Consider the following 25728-nt stretch of genomic DNA (forward strand, 5'->3'; position numbering starts at 1 on the left):
GAATTTACAGTTGATTCAATAGCTCTCAGCACCCCCACTATACAATTGTTCCAGCACTCCTGCATAGCATGAAATATGTAAATGTAATATTTAACCTCAGAAATTGTCATGCTGTAGCTGTAGAAAAAATACAAAGTTCACAAACCTAAAGAGAAAGTATTATAAAACAAAATATTTATTTTAAAGGTTTTTTGGGGTAAATCCTATCATAATTATTTGCTAATAGTTTAAACCCATTAACTACTCCACACTCCTGGGCTATGATTAGGGCTCTTCAGCACTATGATACACAAGTAAGAATATTTATTGGATTTATAGAGAGCCACATTCATAGTCTTCTCATTGAATCTGCTCAGTGATGGGCTCACGTGTGTCAAAAACCATGGCTTTTTATGGAAGCCAAACGTATAAATTCCCCTAGAGTTTTTAAACACAGAAGTTGTGGCCAGAGCAACCATACTGCCAGCCCTGACTCACCTCCAACTTTTGCACTGTGATTAAGAAATGTGGGGAGTTTCTCAAAACTATCCCCAAAGTCTTCGGTCTTTGGAACAAAAAACAGGACTATGTTTTAGCTACACCAGACTAACACTAGACTAACATTTCTATCACTATTCGCTCTTTGGGTGATAGTGCTGAGGTTACAGATACTGTGCAAGGAATCTGGCAAAGGTGGGAACCTTCTGCTTTAGTCTATTTCAAACTATGGATCTGAGAGAACCAACTGATCACAGTACAGTATTTACTATTGCTATTATTACTTTCTAGTCTAAGCAATTGCTTGGAAGAGTCTCTGTATTTAAAGGTCTATTTTGTGAAAAAGTTTGGGAACTCTGGCCCAGAGGTGCAAGAATGCAGTTGAGTTCCCGTCTAGCCAGGCCCAAAGAGGACATTCTTCTTTGATAGGTATTATTTTTAGACAGTTTAAAAAGTTTTGACATGGTCAATTCTTTGTCAAATGAGAGTGAGCAAACTGGGATTAGCTGCCCATTAGATAGTAGTGGAGGCTAGTTTTGGTTTCTAAAAGGAAATATCTCAGGCTCCTCAGTTTCTCTTTGTAAACAGGTATCCATAGAGCCTCTGTAATCCCAAGTATCTCGCTTGAAAGATAATCCAAATCCTCCCTCGCAGGCACCGATGTTCCTCTACACATACAAAAATCCACCTCCCCCCCCCCACACACACACACTGAAATGAGTCGTGACTGAGCGTGACATTTGGCAGAAGATTTCCTAAGCAATTTGCAAAGGAAAGCTTTGCAGCACCTGAGCCGGTTCGCCGCAAGAGTACTGCACAGAAGCCGCACCACTCATTGTTGTGATTCCATTTGCTACAATCTCCTCCTACTCCATTGAGAGGAGGTGGAGAGTGGGTTGTTTGTGTGAAGTCATCGCCAACGTCACAATGAGCCGCACCGCCTCCTCCTCCCAGGCTTCCCGCGCGGCCCTTTCTCCCTTAAAAGGACAATGGGGCCCATATGCAAAAGAACTCGATTGAGTAGAATTGAGCCGTGGGAACCACGCTTGCGCAGAAAGAGGGGGAAGAAAGCGACCTATGCAAATGAGAACTGATTCCAGCAGTAGTTGCATGCAGACTCGGGGTGCAACACAACGAGGTTGCGTACTCCGCGAAGGAGGGGGGATTCATCGCGCACAACGCACCACGCTATTGATTTGTTGGTGGCTGCAATTCAGTGGTAAGTGATTTAATTTTTCTTTCTCCGCCTGCGATGTTTTTTTTTATCCAAGAAGTGAGAAACGTCTTTGGTTTCAGGGGATTTTTTGCGTTTACCAACCAGGCGTTTTGTTAAATAAAACAAGTTTTTGGAGGCTCCCTTTAGCTGCAGGGCAGCCACATTCCTGTCCGAAACAATTTTGACACACGCTGACCTGTGTGCGGCAATCTATTTTTCTTCCTTTTAAAAAATAACTTAAGACCTATCAATTTAAAACTTATATTGTGGCGAACATGCCGCTTGCATTGTTCCAGATCCAGTTCACCCGGGGACTTTCCTTCAAGTGAAATCAAAATGTTTTCTTCCGAAGAGAGAGGGCGAGTTAATTTCTGAAGAAAAAAACTAGAAAAGTGATCCCAGGCAGTGCGGTTGGCTAGAGAAGCTGTATGTCCAGATCAGGATGTTATCGGGAAATATCAGTGTAAGGGACATTCTTCCAGGAGCCGTAGTAAGGGGGAGTGTATCAAACCGTCGCTTAGTGAATGTTTTGAATGGCTCAAGACTCTTAGTGCTCTCTGTAACGAGGTGGAGGCTAGAAAATGTAAAGTTCCTTCCACTTCGTAGAGTCATGTCAAGCAATTTTAAGAGACGGACATGGGGTTGTTTGGTTTACTTCTTGGGGTGTGAAGTGGGGTGAGATTAGCTTGGCCTGTTGCGGGTGCTGCTTCCCAGGTCCGTTGCGGCCCGTTACTGTATGCACGCGGTTGGGCATTCTTTGCTCAGCTTGGGCGAGAGATGCGGATGTCATGATGAGAAAAAGAAAGAGAGTCCTGGCGCCTAAATCGCTCGGGATTCCAGAACCGAATTGAGTTTGGAAGGGTTAAGAGAGAAATGTTCCATTTTCGAACGTTCTCCGGGATCTTGTACGTGTTGTGTTGCAGATTATACACCTGTGGCTTTGTTTTTGAGCGCACAGAAGTTGTTGCGTCGTGAGTGGCAGGGGGCAATCCATTGCAACGGCAATGTACGTTTTCTCTTTTTTGTAAGGGCGGGAGGGGAATAGGGAAACTGTTCTCTTCGACTTGTTGGCTTGTTTTTAGAAGAGATGTCGAGATTGCACACTCCAAGTAATCTGAAATGGACAGGCAGTGTGTGCAAGCTGACGTGACACGTGCTACTAGGTGCGCAGGCTTGCTTTCGTTTTTAATACCCTTTTTCTATTGTAAATACCTTGTTATCGAAAAGAGGTGTCCTTTTAGCGTTAGGATAGGGCGATTTGATAGTGATGGCGTCTTGCCATTTTCAAAGCAGAGGGCGAGCGAAAGTTAACTGCATTTCTTGTCTCCTCTTTGTAGTTAACATGTTTCCGTGTAGAATCCAACGCAGTTTAACTTCTAGTTAAATTATCCGTTTCGCGGGGGCTTGTGTGTGTTTTGTCTAGTTGATCTTACTAGTTAGCGTGATCTTTAAATCTAGTGCATTCTACAAAACAGTCCGACCTACCCTTGATGCCGCACGTAGGCAAAACCAGGCTGAAGGGAAAACAAAGGGCTTGCATGTGCTGCAGGCAGTGCTACCTCCGCAACTGTGTCTGCAAGCCAGTCGGCTCACCGAAACTCGGGCTGTGATTAAATAACGAGGGGACGGCTGGCGGGAGAAGAAGGGGGGGGGGGAGTTGTTGCGACAGGTTTCGTATCTTGGGGAAGTTTTGAGCTTGACTTTTAGTGCCTGGAAGACTTTGGGGGAGTTAAAGTTTAGGAGCGTGCACGCTCCTGCAAGGTGACCATGCTGCGTGCATGGAGGAGCAGGAGTGTTTGTGTCTACAAGCCGGCGGGAGGAGGCAGCGCCTTTCACTCCGCTGGGTCTACACTGCAGCGGATTCCAAGCTACGCCGGGTACCGAAGGCGGCTTGGCTGGGGGTGGCTGAAGACCTTTTTAAAGGTTCTTTGCACGGCGTCCTCCCCCGGGTGTGCGCGTGTTTATGGGAGGTCTGCAGGTTCCCCCTTTGAAGTGGAACTGTTGCCATGTTTGAATTACGTCAGGGGGAAGCCATGAGGAACCAGCGGCGGCAGCTCGGTGCAGGGAGAGGTGAAGGCAGGGCCCTGCTGGACACCATGAGCGCGAAGCGCGCGCGTGTGCACCACTCAGGAAGTGCTGCTGAGCTAGATGGTGGTGCACGGTGCAGGGGGGGGGACGGGACGATTTCGCCCCTTTTGTTCTGGCAGGCAGCGCGCTGCGGTAACTTTCTCTCGGGATCTTGGCCGGCGGCGGGTGCCCCTTGGTGGCTCTCATGCAGCCAGCGCCGGACAAGACCCGCAGCCAAACAGCGTGCGATAGGAAAGTGAGTGTCACTGGGGCGTGCGGAAAATCGGTGCCCGCCACTGTGACCCCCGATTGCTCACCACGCCTTGCAGCCGGCGCTGGGAGGGGGGGCGGGGATGCGATGTCCCCGCCGGGGTGAGTCCTGGGGGAGGGCAGACCTGGTTGGTTTAAAACCTACTTCAAGGCTAGTTCAACGGCATCCGCGGCTAACGCGCTCAAAGGCTCGGGCCGCCTGTTCCCATCCCCTGCACACAGTGCTGAGCTCGGGGCCCCGCTTCCCGGGAGCGACTCCTGCCTTCCATGTCGCCCCGGTGCTGAGGAGTTGGGAAGGGAGCCTCGCCCTGACTAAAAGGCGAGCCGCGGCGTTTTCGCCGAGACCTCGTGACACGCACTGTTTTGCAATGTGCTCTCCGAAACCACCGCCTGCCTTCCCGTAGCGCGCCACAGCCCGCCGGGCTTTCTCCTGGGGCGCATCCTCGTTTGGGGCTTGGTCACCTTGGCACGCCTACGCCAGAGCGTGCGGGTGACCCTCGGGCTTGTCCACCTGATCATCATGGCCTCTCTGAAAAGTAGGTCGTCCTTGCGGAGGTGACTGGGGGTGGGTGGTCTTTGTTCCAGCAGGCAGTGCGGTACAGCTGCTGCGCATTGATGCTGAATGGCCCTCTGCTGTTTTCCCCCTGCCTCTTCCCAAGTGGCCTTTTGCCTTAAGTTTAGTTCCTCCCTGACTCGGGTCGAGCTCAAGGACAAAACTTTGCCAGGATGAACCTTTCGGTATTGGCACCAGGCAGACTGCAGGTTAAACGTGTCATGAAATCCTGGCCTGGCTGATACCAATGGGAGGCCTGTCATTGACTTCGGTGGAGCTACGATTTTAGCCCTGAGGAAGAATCTGTGTGTGTGGTGTGTGTGAGAGAGAGGGGAGGGGATGTTTGGGACTATGTTCTCTTCAAAGCATATGACTGAATAAGCTGTATTATCTGGCAGTAGTGGTCCAGTAACTACCTTAGTTTACCATTTTGCCACCAGTATGTTCCATCATCAGATTCGGAGCATCTTTTTACGGCAAGGGTTTTTTAGGCAGAGAAATGACTCTTAAACATCTTTTTTTGTGATACCCCATTATCATGCCCACTACAAAAATCTGTTTTCAGGGGGGTTGCCAATTTAGTTGTGGGTTAAAAGCTAAAACAGGATATCAAGGCAAACTGTTGTAATACAAAAAAATTAAGTGTTCACTTGAGTATGTTTATCTGGAATGCTATCTTCATCCATGTCATTTCGCATCAAAGACTATCTTCTTCCCTTAAAATGCTCATCCCAGTTCTATTTTTGAAAGGATATCTGTCATGGTTCTGTGTTTGGTTTTTTTTGCTGCACCATCTAGTTCAGCACAGTATACTAGTTGTAATCACTGACAAAATCCTGAATTCCTTCTGTATCTAAAACTCTGCTGGCTGACTCTCATTCTGTGGTGTTTTGCTGCCATTGCCCCTATGCATATGTCCCTCCTAAAACACCTAGATTTTTCCTCTCTAGGTTGGCAGTCTTCTGGGTCCAAATTACATGACATTTGTTATGATGAATGCAAATGAAGAAAACTCTGTAGTTTCACTTACTTAGCATACTTTGGCAAGCAGTTGGTCCATAACAGTATCTAATCGCTTTAAGGATTTTAAGCCAGCCAACATGTGAAGTGTTGGAAGATAGTTGTGTGTGCTTTATCGCTTTCATAAGTGAGTTTACATATACAAGATGAGTGGGCTGATCTCAGACTTGTATGCCTGATTAGTTAGTTAGTTAGTTGCCTCCTTGATTGTAAGGGCTTGAAACTTCATCTTTTTTGAACGTGAATGCTTGGATTCTGTAGAATCTAATGGGTGAAGCCCTGCAACCCTGACAGGAAAAACTTCCCCTTGCCATTGACAATGGGCAAGTGACTTTCAAATAGCTTGGGAGGTGCATTTACAGTAAATAACCAGGGACCTAAGGTGAGTGGGGGAGGGAAGAACCATTAAATATTCTGAGGCTGGACTTTCAAAATTGCCCAAGTGCTTAACATCCTCAGCAGGGGCTAAACATTATACTAAAAACTACTGTCAGAAGTGTATTTTTTTTTCTTTAAGGGAACAGTGATAGGATGACTCTCTTGAAGCTTGTTTATCCACACACCAAGCACAGCCCAAGCAGTGGCAGTGCAGCTGCTTACCATATTCCTTCTGAAAGGTGAGAGGCTATATGTGGAGCATGTGAGGCTATATTGTGGCTTGTGCCTAGCACATGGATGAAGAAGATTAGAGGGAACATTGCTTATTGAGGAAGTTCTTATGAGTTGTCTTTAAATAAGTGGAACAGATTTAATGAGATCTAGAATAAAATGGGTGCATAAGGCTTCTGATGTCACTAATGTTGACAGGATTTTGGGGCCTGGTGCAAAGCCCTTTGGAGTAAATGGCATCTCCCTCCCCCTCCCCAGTGAGCACTGTATCACGTCCTAGGCATGTAGATAGGGCCCAATCGTCTTCTCATTAAAGCCAATGGCAAAACTGCCAGTGATATCATCTAAGGCTTGATCATGGTGGAATTTTCCAAAGCACCTAAAGATATTAGACACCCACCTCCCCGCCAGGTGCCACTGAAAGCTTGAAGGACTTGTGCTCTGGCCTCTGTCTCTCTTCTGAACCCCCTCCCCCCCTTCCTCCCCCCCCCCCCCGTTAGTTGAAGATGACTTTCACTTGAGAGCTGGAGCCTAACATTTGTGGGGTTGGACACAAGTCAGTTATTTGCTAGACAAGTTTGTGAAAATGTAACTAAAATTCGTAGGAATTAAAGGACCACATTACCACCATAGGTAATGGACCACAAAACCGCCTTTAAAACAGTGACAGTCTGGGGCCTCTATGGTGCATGCTAATGCTGAGCATTCTCCCTCTGTCACCTAACTGTTAGTGAGCAGATGGGGGCAGGGGTTCCCATGTGCTCTGTAATCATTCATTTTTATCAGCACTCTGTGACTTAACACATTGTTGCACCGTGTGAGATTAACAGTTATGAATATTGCCAGTTTCCTTCAAGTCTGAAGCAACAGTTGGTAGTGAGGCTTTTCAGTGCTCAAAAGCAGGTGCCAGAAAAAACAAAACATGTGTGGTTGGGAGAGGTGGTTTGAAAATTGAGGGGATAACCAGCAGGGAGGGTTGGGACTCCATTGCATAACTCTGAAGACTGGCTCTTGCTTAGTAGATTACCAGACAATACGTTGGTGTATAGTCTCAGTTCAAAGTCCCAACAGGAAAAATGAGTTGGATTACTCCGGTTAAAAAGGATCTGTTTGTGTCGTACATAAAACATGTTGCACTTCAACATAATAATAAACTTCACTGAGCTGTAGTCCCCTGTCAGGTGTACTGCTCTTACTAAAATAGCCATGCTGACTTTTAAAACAAACTTTGGGGATAATCTAAGCACTATATCCAGATGTACAGACACCCTTTTCTTAACCTGTGTGTGTAAATAGGTGTATTAAGTAAGTAAATGTTTAACATTAACTTTAACAATCTCACAAGAGCTCATCATAGTTCCCCCTAAACTGCATGGCTGTGGGAACTGCCATGGCCCTGTGCAAGGGCTCAGGGCTGCAGCACAGAGAGGTCACTCTCTCCTCAAGCCCTGAGGCTGCTGCTGCCCATGCGGTTGAGGGGGGGATGACCTTCCCTAGCAGCCCCTGCAGGCAGCTACCCAGGTAAGTCCAAGCCTCTACTTCCTGCCCCACCTGGAGGACCTGGCTGCCATGAGCACCCTCCTGCACCCCACTCCAAAGCCCGTTCCCAAACCTAGAGCCTCCTCTTGCACCACAAACCCTTATCTCCAGTCCCAGCCAGAGTCTTTGCACTTGAATCCTCTGTCCCGGCTCTGAGCCCCTCCAACCACAGCCCCACTCTAGAACCTGCACCCCCAACTGAAGCCCTCACATTCCTTCATCCCAACCCTCTGCCCCCTCCCGTACTCAGAACCCCCAGCTTCATTCCTGCCACACAAATTTTGTTATGTGCACCAATATGAAGGTGATGTGCCGCACATCACCTCCACTTCTTGCACATAACAAAATTCATTCTGCTCAGGGGTGGAAAAAATTACAGGGAACACTGGTGCTCATGACACTGGTTTTTTTTTTTTTTTTTTTTTTTTCCAAATGCCATGTACAAGACTGCACCTCAGAAAACACATGGCCCCAAACATAAGGCTGAGCCACTGGTTTGTCATTGACTCGGATGAGCGTCACTAACTGAATCCCTAGCACCATTCATACAATACCTCAAGTTTTCTTTGGAGATCTCCCATCCAAGAGTTTGCTGGACCTGACCCTGGTTAGATTGTAGAAGGTAATAAGATCATGGCTCAAGTTGGAACAGCTGCAGATGGAACATTCCTCCCTCCCCCCAACTTGGTTTTCCTCTAAAAATTTAGGCCATTTTGACAATGTAACTTAGTGCTTGTGTCTCACTGAAAGTCAGTGAGTTGGAGATGAATAAATGACTTTTGAAAATTTTACCCATAATACTTTTGACACAGTCTGTTTCAGGTGGCTCAAGAACAGTAAAGAGATGTCAACCATTCTAATTCCTCTACAAAGCCATTGTTTGTCATTTGAATTCAGTACTTTATGTGGTTTCATCCAGCTCAATGACATAAGTATCAAGAGTACAGCATTGTTGCAGAGGACTAGCCCCACAGGAGTTAGCATATATGGTATGGGAGGGAAAAAACATTCCAGGAGATCTAGTTTTAACAGCTCTAACTTTTCCTTGGTCTTGTTGTAAATGGAACATTACATGATTAGATGAACAGGGCAAAGTTTCATTATAAAATGTAGCTACAGTTTTGACTGAAACATTTTCTTGTTCTTTTCACCAGCACGAGTTTCAAAGTTGCACACTTCAGATCCTAGTCCTCTCATTTTGCGCTGGAACACTTTTTTACACTGGATTCTCTCCTTTTATGAAGATCAAAGTACCATTGTTATTTGACACTATGTTTTTTGGTAATTTCCTTGGAGCCTTTCCACTTCAGGCACATTAAAATACAACTGGTTGAGGTCCAGTTTTAACTGGGGATGTAAAATCCTGCTTAACTGGTTTAACATTAAGTGAAATTTGTTAACCCATTTAAATGGGGCAGGTGGCTTGGGGGGGCATTCAAGACCAACTGGTCAGGGGCTGATCTGGCTAGGCTAGAGGGGCTGGAGCAACCTCCTGCCAAGGACTCCAGCCCCCACCAGTTAACCACAACTGGTAAGTCGTTAACATCCCTACTGTGTAGTGAAGGTCTCCTTTTGGATGAGACACCTTTTTGGGGGGAGTGACTGCTTCTTTATCAAAGATTCAAAGGCATATCTTCAACTGGTGGAAACTGCAATAATGCCATTGATTTCAGTGGAATTATATTAGTTTATCCCAGCCAAGGGAGAGGCCTGAAGTAAGGATGTAAGCAACTAGTTGCTTATCCGATGAGCAAATGCTTATTGTATGGTCGACTATCAGAGAGAGGCAGCATGTGGAGGAGCAGGAGCTGGTGCTGGGTGGCTCTTAATACATTTAAAAAGCACAAGCACAGTAGAGCGGATCAGGCGTGAGCCAGAACAGTTGATTCCCAGCTCATGCCTTAAATGTATTCAGAGTCACCTGGCAGCTCTGAATACATTTAAAAGGCAGAGCCACAGCAGGGTTAACTCCCAGAGCCAGGAGCTAACGTGACTGCTGCTCTGCAGTTTCCCTCCTGAGAAGTTGATAAACCAATCAATGGAAATTCCATCAACTAGTTGATTAGCTGATTAAATGGCACAAGCCATTCTGGAAGAAGCCATTGTTCTCCTGTGCAGGTGTGCATTCCAGAGCTTATGGAATATCAGAGTTTAGTGTCTTACAAAACACTCTCTTGGATATTTCTCCACTTTATCTAAGTGCAGTACAAAGCCGCGTTGTGAGACTTTTGCTGACAGGAGCAGTCTGCAGGCCAGATGCTCAGCTGCTGTCAACCAGTCTGACTCCACTGACTTCAGAGCAGCTACACTGCTTTATACCAGGCAAGAATCTAGATGATGGTTGTGGGGCAGAGGAAGAAGTTAGGTTGATAGCATGGTTCCTTCTTACTCCTATCTTGAGGGAAGAATTTGGACTGTGCAAAGGGTGAATGAGTTCAGGGCTAGAGCAGGGAGGCAGGAATAGAGCTGGTGTGGAGTGTTTGGAATGCCATCCTTCTGCCTTTCAGATAAGCTGCTTTCTTTGTGAACCTGCCAAGGAATATTTGTCTGCGATAGTCACAGATTTCAGGTTTGTGTTTTTTGTTTTCTTTGGGTGTAAAAATGGAATTGATGTAAATCTTTGAACTCATCCTTTCTAATTTGTAGGGTTTTTTTCCCCTTCAACCTCTGTGGTCAGGAAAAATGCTGGAGGAATTTTGAAAGGCAAAAGAAAATAGCCACCCTTTCCCATTTTCTTTTCACTGTTTAGAAAGCATTCAACCACACAGCAATCAGTCCCTGAAAGTTAGTTCTTCTGTCTCTTGGAGAGATTAGAGTTCCGATTTTATTTCCATTTTACACAGAGTGAGCATTTTAGTTCTCTTGCAGAGAAGTGTCAGCATCACCTTTTGCAGGGGGAACTCAGATCCCTCAGTTCTTGTCCTGACAGGTCCATGAAAGAGGAAGTAGCTTTGTGTAGGTTAGCTTTGTGCCCAGCCATCCATAAATCTTCGAGTCTTTTCTTCCTATCTTCCCCTATTTTGTGGGTTAGCCCCATATCTGTTAGAAAACAGAGCCCCTGTTGCCTGAAAGTGCTTCTCATGATGCTAGCCTTCTGCAAAAGGGTCTGAGATTGGCCCAGTCCCCACCTCTCTACCTCAGCCCCAACTCAGCCAGCACAATTGTAGAAGAGAGGGCACCCTGCATCCTTTCAGATTGTGTCAGATTTGCTGCTGAGCAAGAATTCAAGTAGATGAGTGTGGTGTGCATGCAGCTCTGTCTTTGTTTATAACCAAAAAAAGGGGGGGGGGACTCTCACAAGGCTCTCCCTTCTCTATGGCTGGTACAGTGAGCCCTCCCACACCTGCACCAGTCTACTTCCACCATTGCTTCTGAAGCACAGGTGGGTTCCCTCAGCGATCAAGAAGGAATCTGGTCTTGCCTCAGCCAGAATTCCTTGCCGTGTAGCATCCCCTTCTGACTCTTACGTGGCTGGCTGTTTAAAAGACCCAATCTGATGTATAAATGGATTTAAATATAATAGGTCAAATCCTCAGCTGGTGAAAACTGATGTCTCTCCTTTAACTTTGGGGCTGTTTACAGCAGCTGAATGTCTGTCTGATATGGATACATTTCAGTCTGCACATTCAAGGCCAGATCCTCAGCATTTGCACTAGACTAGCTAAATATCTAAGTCAAGGTTTCTAATTTGGGATCTTAGGATACAAAACTTTACAAGAGAAAGTATATAAGGGCCTAGTTATACAGTCCTTAAACATGCCTCGCTCCTATAGAAATTAGGTTTCAGCAATGACTTGGCACATAATTATGGCTTAGAATGGAAAAGCAGACACTGCTTTAAGTATAGCCATGCTGGTACGCGCCTTTGCACTCTTATGTGATCTATGTGCGCTTGGTGTGCAGTGTTCAAATGGCAATTGTAAGGATTAAATGTGACTGTGCCCTGACGCCTTCCATTTATAATACTACATTTGGACACAGCTGTCGCAGAGAAATCTGTTATACTTGTGGCTTCTCTAGTAACTTTTTCCTCAATACAGGAAGGATATATGGTGATACTGTTGCTGGCTGTTCATCAGCTGGGAAACAGATGGCACTAGTTTTCCTTCTATTGAAACTTGCTGCTGAAAGGCTGTGCCTGTGAGAAGGGGGAAGCAGCATCCCACAAAAGAATATTTACTATAAATATCTGATGCCAATCCTTCAAGTGTTAATTGTGAAATGGTGGTTCTTGTACTACTACATTGTAGCTGAGACATTCCCCTTAAAGGCCAGAATTTCCTGGAGACTCAAGTTTGTAACTGTTCCTCAAGTGAACGATCAAGACAAACTTCCGAGACCAGTTCCATGCCCTGCCTCTTCTGTAACGATCAAGGTGTTTGTTACATGGGTAATTAGTTTCACCAGACTTTCTAAAGCCGGAGCGGGGAACCTTTCTCTGTGGGTCAGCGCCTCTGCCCCCAAAAAATCAGACTGGGGCCACACACAAGTGAAGCAAAAAAAGAAAAACAAACCCTCACTGACATAGTCGCTGACTGAGAAGGAAAAGGACACTCCCCACATTCTCCTCATATACCAGAGCCAGAGGGGGGCCCAGTTTAGTAGATGGGCTCCAGCCCCACAGTGAGGCCGTGGGGGGAGGGTGACCTGGAGCACCCGCATGGACTCTCCAATGCTGGGGTGGAGGGAGGCTGAGGCTTGGGGGCTGTATCCAGGTAAACCCACTCCTGAGGTTCCCCACCCCGTTCTAAAGTAAAGTGTCAAACTAGAGGCTCAATGTTGAGTTGCCATAAACAAAACTTAAACTAACTGTTAAATTCTCAGGTGAATATGATCACTGTCTCTCTCTCTAAGGGTTTGTTTAAATACAGTTCTATCTTTTTGAAGGGGCACATGGAATGGTAACAATGCATAAGCAGTCATGAGGAATATATAACTCCTTAATACCTGGAGCCATGATTTTCTCTCCTCCCCTCTCCAAGGTACATCCTGTCAAGGGAGACTATCTGGACCATACCTGACTTTATATTATGCCCACTGGCTCTATGCTGTCATAGTGGGAAGACAGACTAAACATTTATTTGTGTTGCTGCTGTTTTTAGCTTCCCGACTTGCATTTCATGGAACCAAATTTTCTTCCCTCCTTTGCCAGAAACGACCAAGTACCTCAGCTGGCTGAGTGCCGCTGGAGACTTCTTTATGCAAGAGCGGAGAAGGAGTTTTGAGTTTAATCAATCTTTGAGGAGCCTTCAGATTGCTGGCCAGAACGTGCCTTTAGTTTGCTGTAGCAGGCCTTTATCCAGCAAACCACTCCGGGATGGGGAGAGGGCCATCTTGCAGAGCCCTTTGTGGCTGATGGGTGGCAATGGCAGGATTTTTGGGCAGCCTTTGCTGGAGATGTGCACACCTGTCAATTGTAGAGCCCAGCTGCATGGGAGCTGCCACTGGAATTTGAAGACTTGGTCTGGTGGATCAGCTGCTTCTGTTCTTCCCACACAAGTGATAGAATGGCTGGTAGCCAAGTCCAGCCCTGAGGCTAGAGTGATGGCTGTGGAATGGCCTGGGGAGAGCACTGGAAATTAAGCTTTCCTCACATGCCTGGTTGGGCTGTGAGCAGGATTTGGGCCTTAGGCAATTTCAGGCTCTGTCTGCAGAGCCCTGAAGGCAGCACTATATAAGTCACATTTTGTGGACTTCTTGAATGCACGGGCTTGAGACTTCATCTTTCTGGAAAACAAATGCCTGGATTCTGTAGGATCTCGTGGTGAAGCCCCTGAGACCTGACAGAGAAAGTTTCCTTTTGTTGATGAACAGGCAAAAGACTTGGTCAAACCCAGCTCATTGGAGCGTAGATTCCATCTTCCTTTGTATTTGTACAGCACCTTGCACGGAGGAGACCTGAGTCTGATTGGTGGCATTTGGAACTACTGCAGTAGAAGTAATTAACTGGCTTAATGAACCACACTAAAATATAAACCATTCTGTCTTTTTAGTGGCTTAAAACCACTTACTACTCAGGTGGCTTCTGAGATAGTGTTACCATGGTTGTGTTTTTATACAAGACTCCAGATCCTGATATTCTCCATTGGGGTCTAGGAGTGCTATTGCTTAGCTTAAACCCTCCTGTGATGTTCTCCTTCCAATGCTTTAAAAAGCTAACCACAAGAGTTGAAGTGGTTCTGGAATTACGGACAGAAGGGTGAAATTCATCTGTCCATAGGTTGTGTGTTAACCTTCTAAGCTGACCGCTCTTCAATGTCAACTGTCTGGTTTTCATGATGTGTCTGATAATGTAATCACCTGGTCTTTTGGTTTGATTTTTTTTTTTTTTTTTTTTTTAAACAAAACCCCAAAGCCTCTCACACCTTATCTTGTTTGTGTCACCTTTTCATTTTCTGGTTCTATAAATTAACATCTGTTGCTGCTGAGATCCTCCTGCCTGCCTGTAGCTTCCTGCTACTAAGCAGCTATTCCTTTTCTGTGTAGTTTGGCTGTTTGTCCTTGCTGATAAGCACTGAGGGCAAACCTTGCTCTCTAAACAGAGTTGTATTAGCCAAAGTTGCAACACTAGTCATTTAAAAGGACTCTCTTTTTTGTGAATGGTACCTCTGTGTTTGACGTAGACTGGTTTCAATTTTTGGGTGGCCTGTAAAAACTTGTTTTGCAATAAGGCCCTGAGCCTGCGAACAGCTTAAGCATGTGTGTAACTTTGAGCACTGGAATGGCGCTTCTCAAGTAATCAATCATGCATATTCTTAAGTGCTGTGTCAGGTAAGGGCCTAAGTACAGTTCCATTGTAGAAAGTAACTGGAGGATGGGATCAACTTGGGGCTCCCCCTTTTTTTGTCTTAAATTGATTTTAGACATAAAAAGTTGCCTCTTAGGAATCCAACAAATACCTCAACTGTACATTACCTGCATGCATAATATATTTCAGGATTACTGATAGTGGTATGCAAGCCAGAGCCACAGCTGAGTTTGCAGAGTGGGGCTGCTAGCAACAACTTCCTGACTTGTAAACTGAATACATTTTGCTGCAGAGTCACTGAGTGTCAGGGAACCCCATCATTCTCTTTCTAGAGTGGCTCTGAAAAGTAGAACTCCTCTTTAGGTGGTCTCGTCATGTGTCTGGTTTTGACTAAGCCCCACAGCTTTGGGGTGCAGGAGTCATCAGCTCTTTGTGCTTGACAAAGAGAAGCCTGTTCTAAACAATTGTCATAGGACAGGGCTGGGGACCACATCCAGCCGGCCTAACACTTCAATCCGGCCCACAGACTGCATCTACCTGCTTTCTATTTATATACTGCTACCTGTGCCACTGAATTTCCAGGCGATGGCTGTGGCAGCAGCAGCAGGATCTTATTTAAATGGCTCCCAGTTCCCAGTCTTGATGCTATCCCAGCAGGGGCTGGAGTTGCAAACCCTTTAAAGGGCTCACAGCTCCCGGCCCTGCTGTTACAGCATTGCCTAGCAGTCACCCGGGGTTGCTGTGGCTATTTAAATAGCAACAATTTAAAGGGCTCCTGGCCCTGCCTCTACTGTCTTAACTAGGAGGTGCCCTGGTTTGCTGCAGTTATTAAAAAGGGCTCCAGGTCATGTGGTCCTAACAACCCTAGGCTGCCAGGCAACTCAGTAGCAGCAGTTGTGAGCCCTTTGCTGTATTTTTAATTCAAAGCCTCGGGCCCCAGATTTCCTGGGGGAAATCTAGTTCTGTACTTCTGCCCCTTCTGTCTCAGGCCCCGCCTCTTCTGCGGTGGTGGAGCTGGTCTGTGACCACATACCAAAATTCATCAAGTGCTCTCCCCGCCACCCCGTGAAAATTACTGCCCACCCCGTCCTGAGAGGACTGCGATATGACAATACATAATTTAGCAATTCCACTCGGTGTTGCCTATTCTGGACTGTGATGTAACATCAGTTTTCAAAGTTGCACATGAATCTGCTCCTTCCTCTAGTCTAAATGATGCTTGAGCTGTATCTTAAAGTGATAACAATGACAGTTTCTGCTTGTTCTACAGACTCCTGCAGAGAAGATGTTTGGTTTCCATAAACCAAAGATGTACCGGAGTATAGAGGGGTGCTGTATCTGCAGAGCAAAGTCTTCCAGCTCTCGTTTCACTGATAGTAAGCGTTATGAAAAAGACTTCCAGAATTGCTTTGGGTGAGTTCCTCTGCTATTCAAAATTGGGTTTACATTTCAGTTGGTCAGGTTTGTCTCGAAGGGCTCGTCTCCACTTACCAAGGGTTTTTTGTAGTGAATCCAGTAAGGCCTACGGATGTAAAAAATCATTTTAAAAGGTATCCATGTAACCAGTAAAAATTCTAACACTGTGGGCTCTATAATATAACTTTTTTTATACTGCAAGAGCCTGCAGTGCGGGTGACAGTCTACTCCCCGGGAGCCGGTTTTGCTGCTGGCTCTGCAGTATTACACAGAGCTGGTTACATGCCAGCTCCCCAAGAGCAGGGCTGGCAGGGACTGCTGGCCCCACTCCCAAAGAGCTGGCATGTAACTGTAATGGAAATCAGTAAGCTGATGCTTATTGGTTAACTGCTTTTACGTCCCTAGTAAGGACCCACTAAATTGATAGCTGACGGCACCCACATCAACTCCAGTACTCCACTGGGTCACAAGGAGTAAGGGAAGTTGGCGGGAGAGTTTCTCCCCTTGACCTCCCCCAGTGGTGACGCCATGGTATATCGAACTAAGATACAGACGGACTCCAGCTAAGCTATTCATGTAGCTGGAGTTGAATATCTTGAGTCGACTTTCTCTGGTTGTGTAGGCCTGGCCTGACCATGAAAAGTTGTCAGCCTTGCTCAAAGTGAGGTACTGAAGGCACAGACCAGAATCAAGTCTAGTGTAGGCTTTAGCTTCCTCATATCTCTACTATGGGGAGGCAGGCAACATGGGGCCAGGCCCTCAATTGGTGTGAATCAGCACAGCTGACCTTGGCCAAAAGACATGTCCCATACCATCTGGTTCTCTATGGCAAAGTGCTGTCAAATAAGAGTGGAAATACTTTGCACTTGCTTTTCACAAGGATAAAGAGTCAGACCCCAGGAGTTTATATTGAGAGTTATAAAATCTTCCATAGCTAAATAAATGTTTATTTCTTAGCTAATAAATATCTTTAAAAGCCCAAACAGGTTTTGTAAGTAGCTGTCATTGTTCCAGCTAATCCTATCAAGCAGTGGGAACATTGTTGTCTCTCAGTGGTAGTTATTTCAGCCTTTTGCTGTGTAAAATAAGCCTGAAGAATTAACTTCCCTATTAAAAGGCATTGGAAATTAGGAAGTTTCAAAGCTCTGGTGAAGGATGCTGTATAATTTTAAAAATTAATTTAGCAGTAGGTTAACAATTCATCTTAGCATTTTGGAACTAGGTTACAAAAATCTTGAAACTCTTTTCAATCTTATTTTGCCACCTCAAACTGTCTCAGAATCAAGTTCCTGCTTGATGATACCTAATTTTTTTAATTCTATTTAAGACTTTTAAAATTATTTACTTGGTAATTAGCCATAGCAGTTAGTGCAACAAGAGACATTCTAATTTTCCATAAAAGTGTTGATTGTGGAGAAATCTGTGTCATATTTCTCTGACTTCCCCTTCTCATCCCAGTTTTCTTAGCTAGCATGAGATTGGTAGGCCACAATCCTGAAAAGACTTCAGGTGTAAAATTAATCACAGACCTAAAGAGCCTCAATGGCAACACTGGAACTACTCATTAAAAGTTGCTCACTTGAGTGAGTCTTTGTAGAATCATGCCTCTCTTTGCCTTTCCTTGTATTTCTCTTTGTCTAGAAATGATTTTTCCTATGATTCTTTATAGTGATTTCTGCTGGCTGTGTGTATCTCTCGAGTTTTGAAGCTTGCAGTGTGCTATTGGGGTTTATTTTTATGCTTTTTCCAATATGTTTGGCAAGGTAGAACCTACAGCCTTATACTAGTTCATCAAAGAATGGCTTGTCTAACCCAGACACATCATTCATTTATACAGTATTTCAAAGTCCTTCACTTAACTATCCATAAAAAATTCCATAATCTAGTCTCTTCTTTAAATTTTTTTGGAATGATTTAGTTGTAGGGAAAAATTTTTCAACAAGCTTGTCGAAAGCAAACAAGTATAGCCTTCATGCCAGTCTTTACAACTTCTAATTGCTGGACTGTACACATGTCACTCCTATATGATCAGAGCTCTTATTTGAAATTATATGAAACTAGATGATTTAGCCCATGCTGCTTGGGTCCTTAGCTCAATTTTTTTTAAGAGAATGAAAATGTACATGCTTCATGCAAATCATTGCTCTGGGATGGGGGTGGAGCTGGGGGAGTGGGTAGGGTTGCCAGGTATCGGGTATTTTTGCCTCCAGTCCAGTAAAAAAAAAATCAGGAAATACCAGACCCTTAATGTCAGTATTTTCTGAATTCTCCCCCTCCCTCCAGCCAGGAGGTGAAAATACCGGCAACCCTAGCGCCCAGGCCCAGCCCCTCCTCCTCCTCTTCCAGCTCCAGTGAGTACATCTGGGATGGGGTGCATGTCTTTTGGCTGGAGCAGTTCCAAGTTCATCTGCCTCCTATCTACCCCAGCCAGAGTAAGGGATGCAGCAAACTGTGCACTTTCCCCTTGCTCCTGGATGAAAGGGAATAGCCAGCAATGTTCCTACAAATGGGGGTCGAAGGCTTTGGGTTGGGGCAGTCCTTCTTGGGGATTCTGCATGGCTTTATGAGAAGCAATCCCATTCCAGGCACATCCCATTTTCCTGGCACAAACAAACCCTCACCGTGTTTTAAGTTATGATAAGAGGAAGCCTCATACTGAATTTGGTGGTCCTCGCTCTTACTGGTCAGGAGGAGTTCTCGAACAGATGGACAAAAACTTTCAAATATATAGCAGATATTCAATAGCAGAATGAAGCGTTCATAGGATTACTTCAAAATGAACTTTAAGGGATGAGATTTGTTCTAATACGGTCAAGCCAAGATTATCCCGAGTAGTGAATCCTTTTCTATAGAGTACCCACTTTTAAAGTGTCTCAAGCTGGGCATTAAAATAAATAAATAAATAAATAAAGAGGCCACCAAAATCACTAGTCACTTTGGAAAATCTCAGCCCGAGAATGTATTGTTTCTATCTGTATGCTAATTAGATTGTTTATTATTTAGCCTTTTGTAACCAGAGTTTTTTCTTGTTAGGCTCCATGAAGCTCGCTCAGGAGATATCTGCAATGCGTGTGTCCTTTTGGTGAAAAGATGGAAAAAACTGCCAGCGGGATCCAAAAAAAACTGGAATCATGTTAGTTGACTTTTTTTAACCTCTTTGTAATTCATATACCTCTTTTGTCCGTTCCATTAGCTAGAGACACACCAGGTTTTTTTCTTCATGCCTCTCAGCACTGGTAAAAGCTTCTCTGAACTTTTTGTAGTGTGACAATTCCCAGCCTTCTGCTGGTTTACATGTGCAAGATACAAGTGATTTCTGGAGACAGTTCTCTTATAACACTTTCATTTTCATGCTCATAAATTTATACAAAATTCTCCCTTGAGACTAAACATTCCAGACTCGGCTTCAGCCCAGAGATGAATTCTTTTTTGGGGAGAAACTTGAACAAAGTGACTTGCTTAGTAACATGTAAATCAACTTGGCTCAGTCAAATACTTAAAATGATTGTCAACACAGTCATTTCCATTCTGTGATCTGATGTATTAATCCGTTCTGGGTTTGAAAAGAGAGCCATTTTTATGTGAACGTGGCTTTTTTTTGGTGGGAGGAGAGGTGATTTTTGATAGTAACAAGGGAGTCATACCTACCATTGATTGCTTGGAGCTTGCATAAACACTAGAAGTTAGCATAAATGGATTTAAAAGTCTGTGCAAACTCAATGTGGACACTCTTTGATTTAAACTGGCCTTCTTTATAGTTGCAAGCTAAGCTGCAACCTTTTATGTACAAAGAAGAGCACTGGTTTAACTAAAACTGTTCTAAACTAGTTTTACTTTCTTTTGTAGACTAGGCCTGATATAAGCCAAGTGCAAGAGTTTCAACACCCAAAGTTGTACAAGTGAACAGAATTGGTTTAAAACAACAACTTTAATTAAACTAGAGCAGGTTTATCCATAGACCAGACCCTAATCCTGATTGAGAACTGTGGGCAGAGGGAATTGACTGTATCCATGCTGCTTTTCAGGTGGTAGATGCAAGGGCTGGACCCAGTCTTAAAACAACACTGAAACCAAAGAAAATGAAAACTCTCTCTGGCAGCAGAATAAAGAGCAATCAAATCAGCAAACTGCAAAAGGAATTCAAACGTCACAGTAAGTAGCAATAAGCTGCTCTCCTAAAACTTTGTCCCAAGTAGCTAATTGTTCATTGGCCAAATTGCATACGTGTTTATGTAATCATTGAATCGTGTGAGTGGAGTTGGGAGGGGCTTATGAAGGGGGACATGATGTATATCTGAGCTGGGTGATTCTGGGTGGGGAAGTAGCAGGGGAAGTGGTAAGATGGGGGAAATTGTAGATGTCTTGAGACAAGCAAACTAGTGTTGTTTGTGTCAGACTTTTTGGGTCTGGGGTGAGTAAAGAAGCTTGTTGCATGCAATGAATTCATCTTCTTTTTTCCTGTAGACTCTGATGCCCACAGCACCACCTCAAGTGCCTCACCAGCTCAGTCTCCCTGCTACAGTAACCAGTCTGATGATGGCTCTGACACTGAGATGAACCCTGGCTCCAGCAGAACACCAGTCTTCTCCTTTTTAGACCTCACATACTGGAAAAGGTAAAAAGCAACTCAACACACATCTGTCCTGCCTGCAATTCACCTAATTGCTGAGGAAGCAGACAAAGCCATTTAACAGCCCCCGCAAACAGCTGGTGACAGAGATGGCATTTTAAGGATGTGGCAAGTAATTTAACAGTACAGAAAGAATAGATTTGGACTTGGAGATAAATTCTTGTTTTGCCTTTTATTTTAAGGTTAGTCTCTGTGTACCTCCTGTCAGAGGGTCATGATGTCTTTCTGACAATTAAACATTTTATCACTGACCCATGATCAGTTATCAGAAACTTGGGAGGCTGGAGAAACTGAAGGATTTTCCCCCGTGGTGTTCAGATTTTTTATGCGTTTGTCGGACACTGTAAAATAAAATGCAGGGATCCCTTGTTATGCTACTTCTCCAGTTGCAATGGCTGTGATTTTCACTGCCTAGATAACTTCTTGGAGGATAGGTCCATCAATAGTTATTAGCCAGGATGGGCAGGAATGGTGTCCCTAGTCTCAGCCAGAAGCTGGGAATGGGTGACGGGGAAGGAACACTTGATGATTACTTGTCTGTTCATTCCCTCTGGGGCACGTGGCATTGGCCACTGTCAGAAGACAGACTATTGGGCTAGATGGACCTTTGGTCTGACCCACTGAAGCCGTTCTTATGTTCTTTTAAGTTGGCCTCTTAAAGGTGCATTTAGTTACTCTACTTTGGCAAAGAAGCAGCTGTGTGTATTTCTTTGTATCCAGTTGAAGTAGTAAAGTGGTAAACCAAAAGTGGTTAGACTGAATTTATTTTTTTAGAGCAGTCTAGTGGATTTTGCACGTGTGGCTTTGTTTTTCTTGGCAGGCTTGTTTGTGCCTGTGATTCTTACTTGTTATCATTTTATGTGTGAAACTTCCCCCAGAACTGAAATGGATCTGAATCTTTTAAGCATTTCTATGGGGCCCATCATTGTGGTATTCAAGTGGCCCTGGAAATTATAAACACTAGTGTCCTGGTTGTAATAAATTTAACTTTTTGTATGACTGTGACTTATTTCTCTCTCTATTTTTATATATAAAATTATATCTGCCCATCTCTTCCCCTCCCCAGGCAGAAAGTTTGCTGTGGAATAATTTACAAAGGGCGTTTTGGGGAAGTCCTTATAGACACTCATCTCTTCAAACCTTGCTGTAGCAATAAGAAGTCACCAACTGAGAAACCTGAACAAGAAGGACCCCAATCTCCAACCATCTCCAACCAGGAAGAATGGTGATTTCCTTGGCTAACTTCGGGAAGGTGTATATGGAGCCTGTAATTGTCTGGAAAATGCTAAAAGTGACTATTCGTTCACTTTGGACACCTGCTATGCTGCCAAAAGACTATTCCTTAGAACTGTTTTGGTGTTTTTACTGCTACAGTTCCACAAACTCTGAAGCCGGTTTGTATCTTTTCAGAAAGACTACATAATATTTAAGATTCTATGGAACACTTAGCAAAGCTGAATGCTGCTGCGAGGTTGTCTTTGAGGTTTTTTGTTTTTGTTTCTCTTTCCCTTACCCATCCCTTCCATGAATGAACTTTTGAGGGTGGGTTTGTTGTAAATAAAGTGTATGTAGTTTAATGTTTCTGTACTGAGAGAAGAAGTGGCTGTGTCAGGCATGTTCTAAGTTGATTTTCCCCTTCCCTTCCAGAGAAAATGTATCATTTGATATGTGTGATTCCATGACATGGACTTAGTGCATAGAAGTCTTTAACTCCTTCACAATATTTTAATGTTCATGATTTTTTTTAAAAGGTCTGGTATGCTAAACCTGTACTACTGACGGTTGAATAAGGACAAATAGTTTCTTCATTCCTGTATGACAAGGCCAGATAATTGCAGAAACCAGTAGCAGAAACCAGTCTGAGCAATGTTAGTGCACGAGAGAATTAAATCTTAAATATTCAAGAACAGCAGAGGGAAAAGGTGCACACACTGTCTAGACATCTGTATATAACCTAGTTCTCCCTTCACTCAGAAATGAATACAAGTGACCAGTAACCCAATCAATGGCATCCCACATTAGCAAACCCTAGGGCTTGTGCATTATTGATTGTCAGGTTGTTTTAAGTTGAGAGATGACCATGGAGGCTGCCTGGGGTCCAGGTTAGGTGTGCATTCAGGGTTCCATTTGTTGAATTCTTGCAGGATGGTCTCAAGTTTTGTGCCATTTCTAGACCCACTTGCTGGCTTTCGACATGACACAGGACCAAAACCATAGGGTGGGTGGGTGGTGGGGGAGCCTTCTGTCCAAGGAATTGAAACACAACAATCCAAGCATGAAATTCAGTGGGTTTCTGATTCCTGTTCTGGAACTGGTACTCTTCAGGTCTTGTGAACTTTATGCATGTTTATGCTGTAATCCCAGGGTGCAATTGGAGGTCATGGAGAGATACCTGAGCAAGCTTTCATCCAGCTAGCTCAGGTACCAGAGCAGTGAAACTGTGGCAAAATGACTCTATAGTGGGCTGTCCCGTTGAGTACCTAGCCAGGATCCTGGGCAGCCTTCCACAGCCTGCTATGGCTATGCTGCTATTGATACCAGTGTTAGCTAGATCAAAGCTAGTTGGGTACTTACATGAGCTTCAGTCACACCCTGTCATTGCAGAATAGACATGCCCTACGTTAAGCAACATTTCCATGCATGCTGGACATACTGTAAATTCTATAAGTGGTATTAAAAAATACTCCAGTCTAAATAGAGGCAGCTCTGTTGGCAAAACAAAGGGTTAACATTTCCTGTGTAGATTCCTGGTAAAACTTGTGTGCAAATGATTGTGACATTCCTTGATACTCCAACTTTTTCTTTAGGATAAAAACAGCTTCCTCAAAGAATGAGCTGTAGTTTTAGCTCCTGGTTGATTCCTGGTCACTTAGAAAGATTTAACTTACGTAATATGTGGAATGGATTTTCTTTTATCTTTGAGTTTATTCTGCAAAGGGCTGCTAGAAACTGAGGGTTGGTTTTGGGTTCCCTACCTCCCCCCCCTTTCTGTTTCTGTCTTTACAATTAGAGGCTGGTGAGAAGGCTGAAGGTTGGTTTGTAGGCTAGATTTCAATGCAAGCTCACTTTCTGAAAGGCAGACCTTCTGGGGATGAAAATGGAGCTACAAAAAGATACTCCCTCCCCCCCCCCCACCATCAGAGCAGAAAGTTAGTGCTGTGGGGAAGGTTTTGTTTTCTGCTCTTTTAAATAAAACTTCTTAGTGGGATGTTGGGGAAAATGGAGATTTGTTTTAGTGCCCCCTCTTGTGTGTGTGGTGGGTTTTTTTAATACATTAAATTCTCAAGGGAGGATAAAACTATGTAGTATACCTTCACCTCCAATCAAATGGATAACTAGAATGGCTGCTTTAAGACCCATGCAAGAGTTGCAGCCATCCGTATCTACACACCAACTTACATTTGAGTTAGTGTCAATGATTTTTCTATACTTATGGCTGCAGTACTGGTGGTAGGATGTGCTATAATGTGGATCATCTCTACTTCTGTATTTATTTATTTATTGCTAGACTTCAACCATAGACTGCTTCCCCTCCTCCCTCCCATCTCTTCCTTTCCCTGTAGTATAATGCAAGATGAACTGTCTGTAGTCATGCACTTTGTATTAATGTATTAGAAATCTATGGAACCTGTTTTGTACTTTTTTTATACTGTCCATACACTTGTAATCCAAACTTTTTTTAACTAGGTAATGAATAAATTTAGACTTATTTAGAAAAATCTTTTGTCCTTCTGGATTTGTTTGAATGCTGGCCTGTAATGAGATTTCCTGACATAGCACAGCCAGTGCATGTCTCATTTTAAACAAACTTACCAGAGAAGAGATGGAAAGATATTTCTGTGCTCTGAAACAATGAAATGTTTATTGAATTTTGGAAGAAAAGCGTGGCAGGGAAAGGATGTAGTGTCTAGACAGATACAGTTGGCTTTGTACTTGATTGGCAGAACTTTCCTTCAGGGCCATATTTGTAATTAGTAGGAATCCCTGTGCTGGAAACTAGTGATGCAAAATCCCTTCAATGGGTTAACCAGTTAAATGTTATGTTTAACTGGTTAATGACTTAAATGGGTGGGCGGGGGAGGCTTTCCTACCTGCTGCAGACAGGGGCTGCTCCAGTCCACCGGTTAACCGTCACCAGTAAGTGTCACTCAGTAAGGGTGATGTTTACCGGTTAATCATTCACATCCCTACTGGAAATTGGGGGTGGAATTGATGCATTTGTGTTCCTAGCATGCTTGCACTTTGTATTACTCTCCATGATTGAATGGAGGCCAGTGGAAACAGCATTACAGGTTTGTAGCTAAGGCCCAGGGCCTCAGATGTATATAGACATCTAACTTACTCAAGTGCATAATGCCCATTGAAATAGGTCCCTCTTCTCAAAACTACATCTGTCAGATTTGCAAAACTCTTTAAACTTGGAATGGGATGTTCACCTGTTTTGTGGGCGGAGAATTTAGAGCAAACCTTCACTTGGTATGAATCAGTTTTCTTCCAGTGAAGTTAACACTGATTGACTCCAGCTGAGGATCTGTTCATTTATGTCATATAAAAGAAATGGTGATGCTTGTAGGTGAATGGGAACGTTATTTCAGTGAAAGTTCTTTGGACATGCTTAGTATGGCTAAGTAATCCCAAGGAGATGAAGATCCTTGGGGCATGTTTCTTTCAGATATTCACAGATATAAGTTGACTACCTAAGAGTAATTCCTATTATAAGTATATTGTCAAATTAGAGCTGGTAGTTGAAGGACCAGATGTTCTTCACTCACTCCCACCCCTCAAGAGAATTAACATGTGAATTCCTTTTGTTTTTAAATTGGGTGCTACTGTTGCATTGTAGTAGTCTTAAAGTTAGTATAATCTCAAGCTCCTGAGAAGATCACGCTAATTAATGAATGTTCTGCTTCTTAATACTATCTAACAGATCCCCTGGTGGAGATGTGTGTGGGCAAAGGTAGAAACCATTTCAGTAAGGAAAAGGGGGCAACAAGGTGGCAATGAAGACAGAATGGCAAAACTGACTTTTGGAATGAAAGGTGAAGGAGCACAACTGCATGCAAGATTAGATTTCTTGTTAAACACCCTGGGGAAAGGGATTTAAGACCTGAACTGTTACAGTTATCACAGTGCAAAAACACTACCCAATACAATGGTTTATACAAAACCAAAACCCAGACAGC

At 44.1% G+C, this 25728-nt stretch overlaps 1 protein-coding gene across 2 annotated transcripts; it reads left to right on the top strand.

Moving 5' to 3' along the window:
* The first annotated feature begins 1470 nt into the window (after positions 1 to 1470).
* Positions 1471 to 24477, top strand: SINHCAF (SIN3-HDAC complex associated factor). 2 transcript variants are annotated; one of them, XM_006135417.4, is made up of 6 exons: positions 1471 to 1696; positions 15770 to 15912; positions 18949 to 19048; positions 19941 to 20067; positions 20380 to 20530; positions 21612 to 24474. In XM_006135417.4, exons 2-6 carry the CDS (start codon positions 15785 to 15787, stop codon positions 21772 to 21774), a joined length of 669 nt encoding a protein of 222 aa, XP_006135479.1. In that variant the 5' UTR covers positions 1471 to 1696; positions 15770 to 15784; the 3' UTR covers positions 21775 to 24474. The 2 variants fall into 2 exon arrangements, with proteins under 2 accessions (XP_006135479.1, XP_075796726.1); XM_075940611.1 differs by lacking the exon at positions 1471 to 1696 and having other exon boundaries at positions 21612 to 24477.
* Positions 24478 to 25728: the final 1251 nt, after the last annotated feature.

The sequence above is a fragment of the Pelodiscus sinensis genome, chromosome 1 (assembly GCF_049634645.1).
Source record: "Pelodiscus sinensis isolate JC-2024 chromosome 1, ASM4963464v1, whole genome shotgun sequence".
In the NCBI taxonomy this organism is placed as follows: domain Eukaryota; kingdom Metazoa; phylum Chordata; order Testudines; family Trionychidae; genus Pelodiscus; species Pelodiscus sinensis.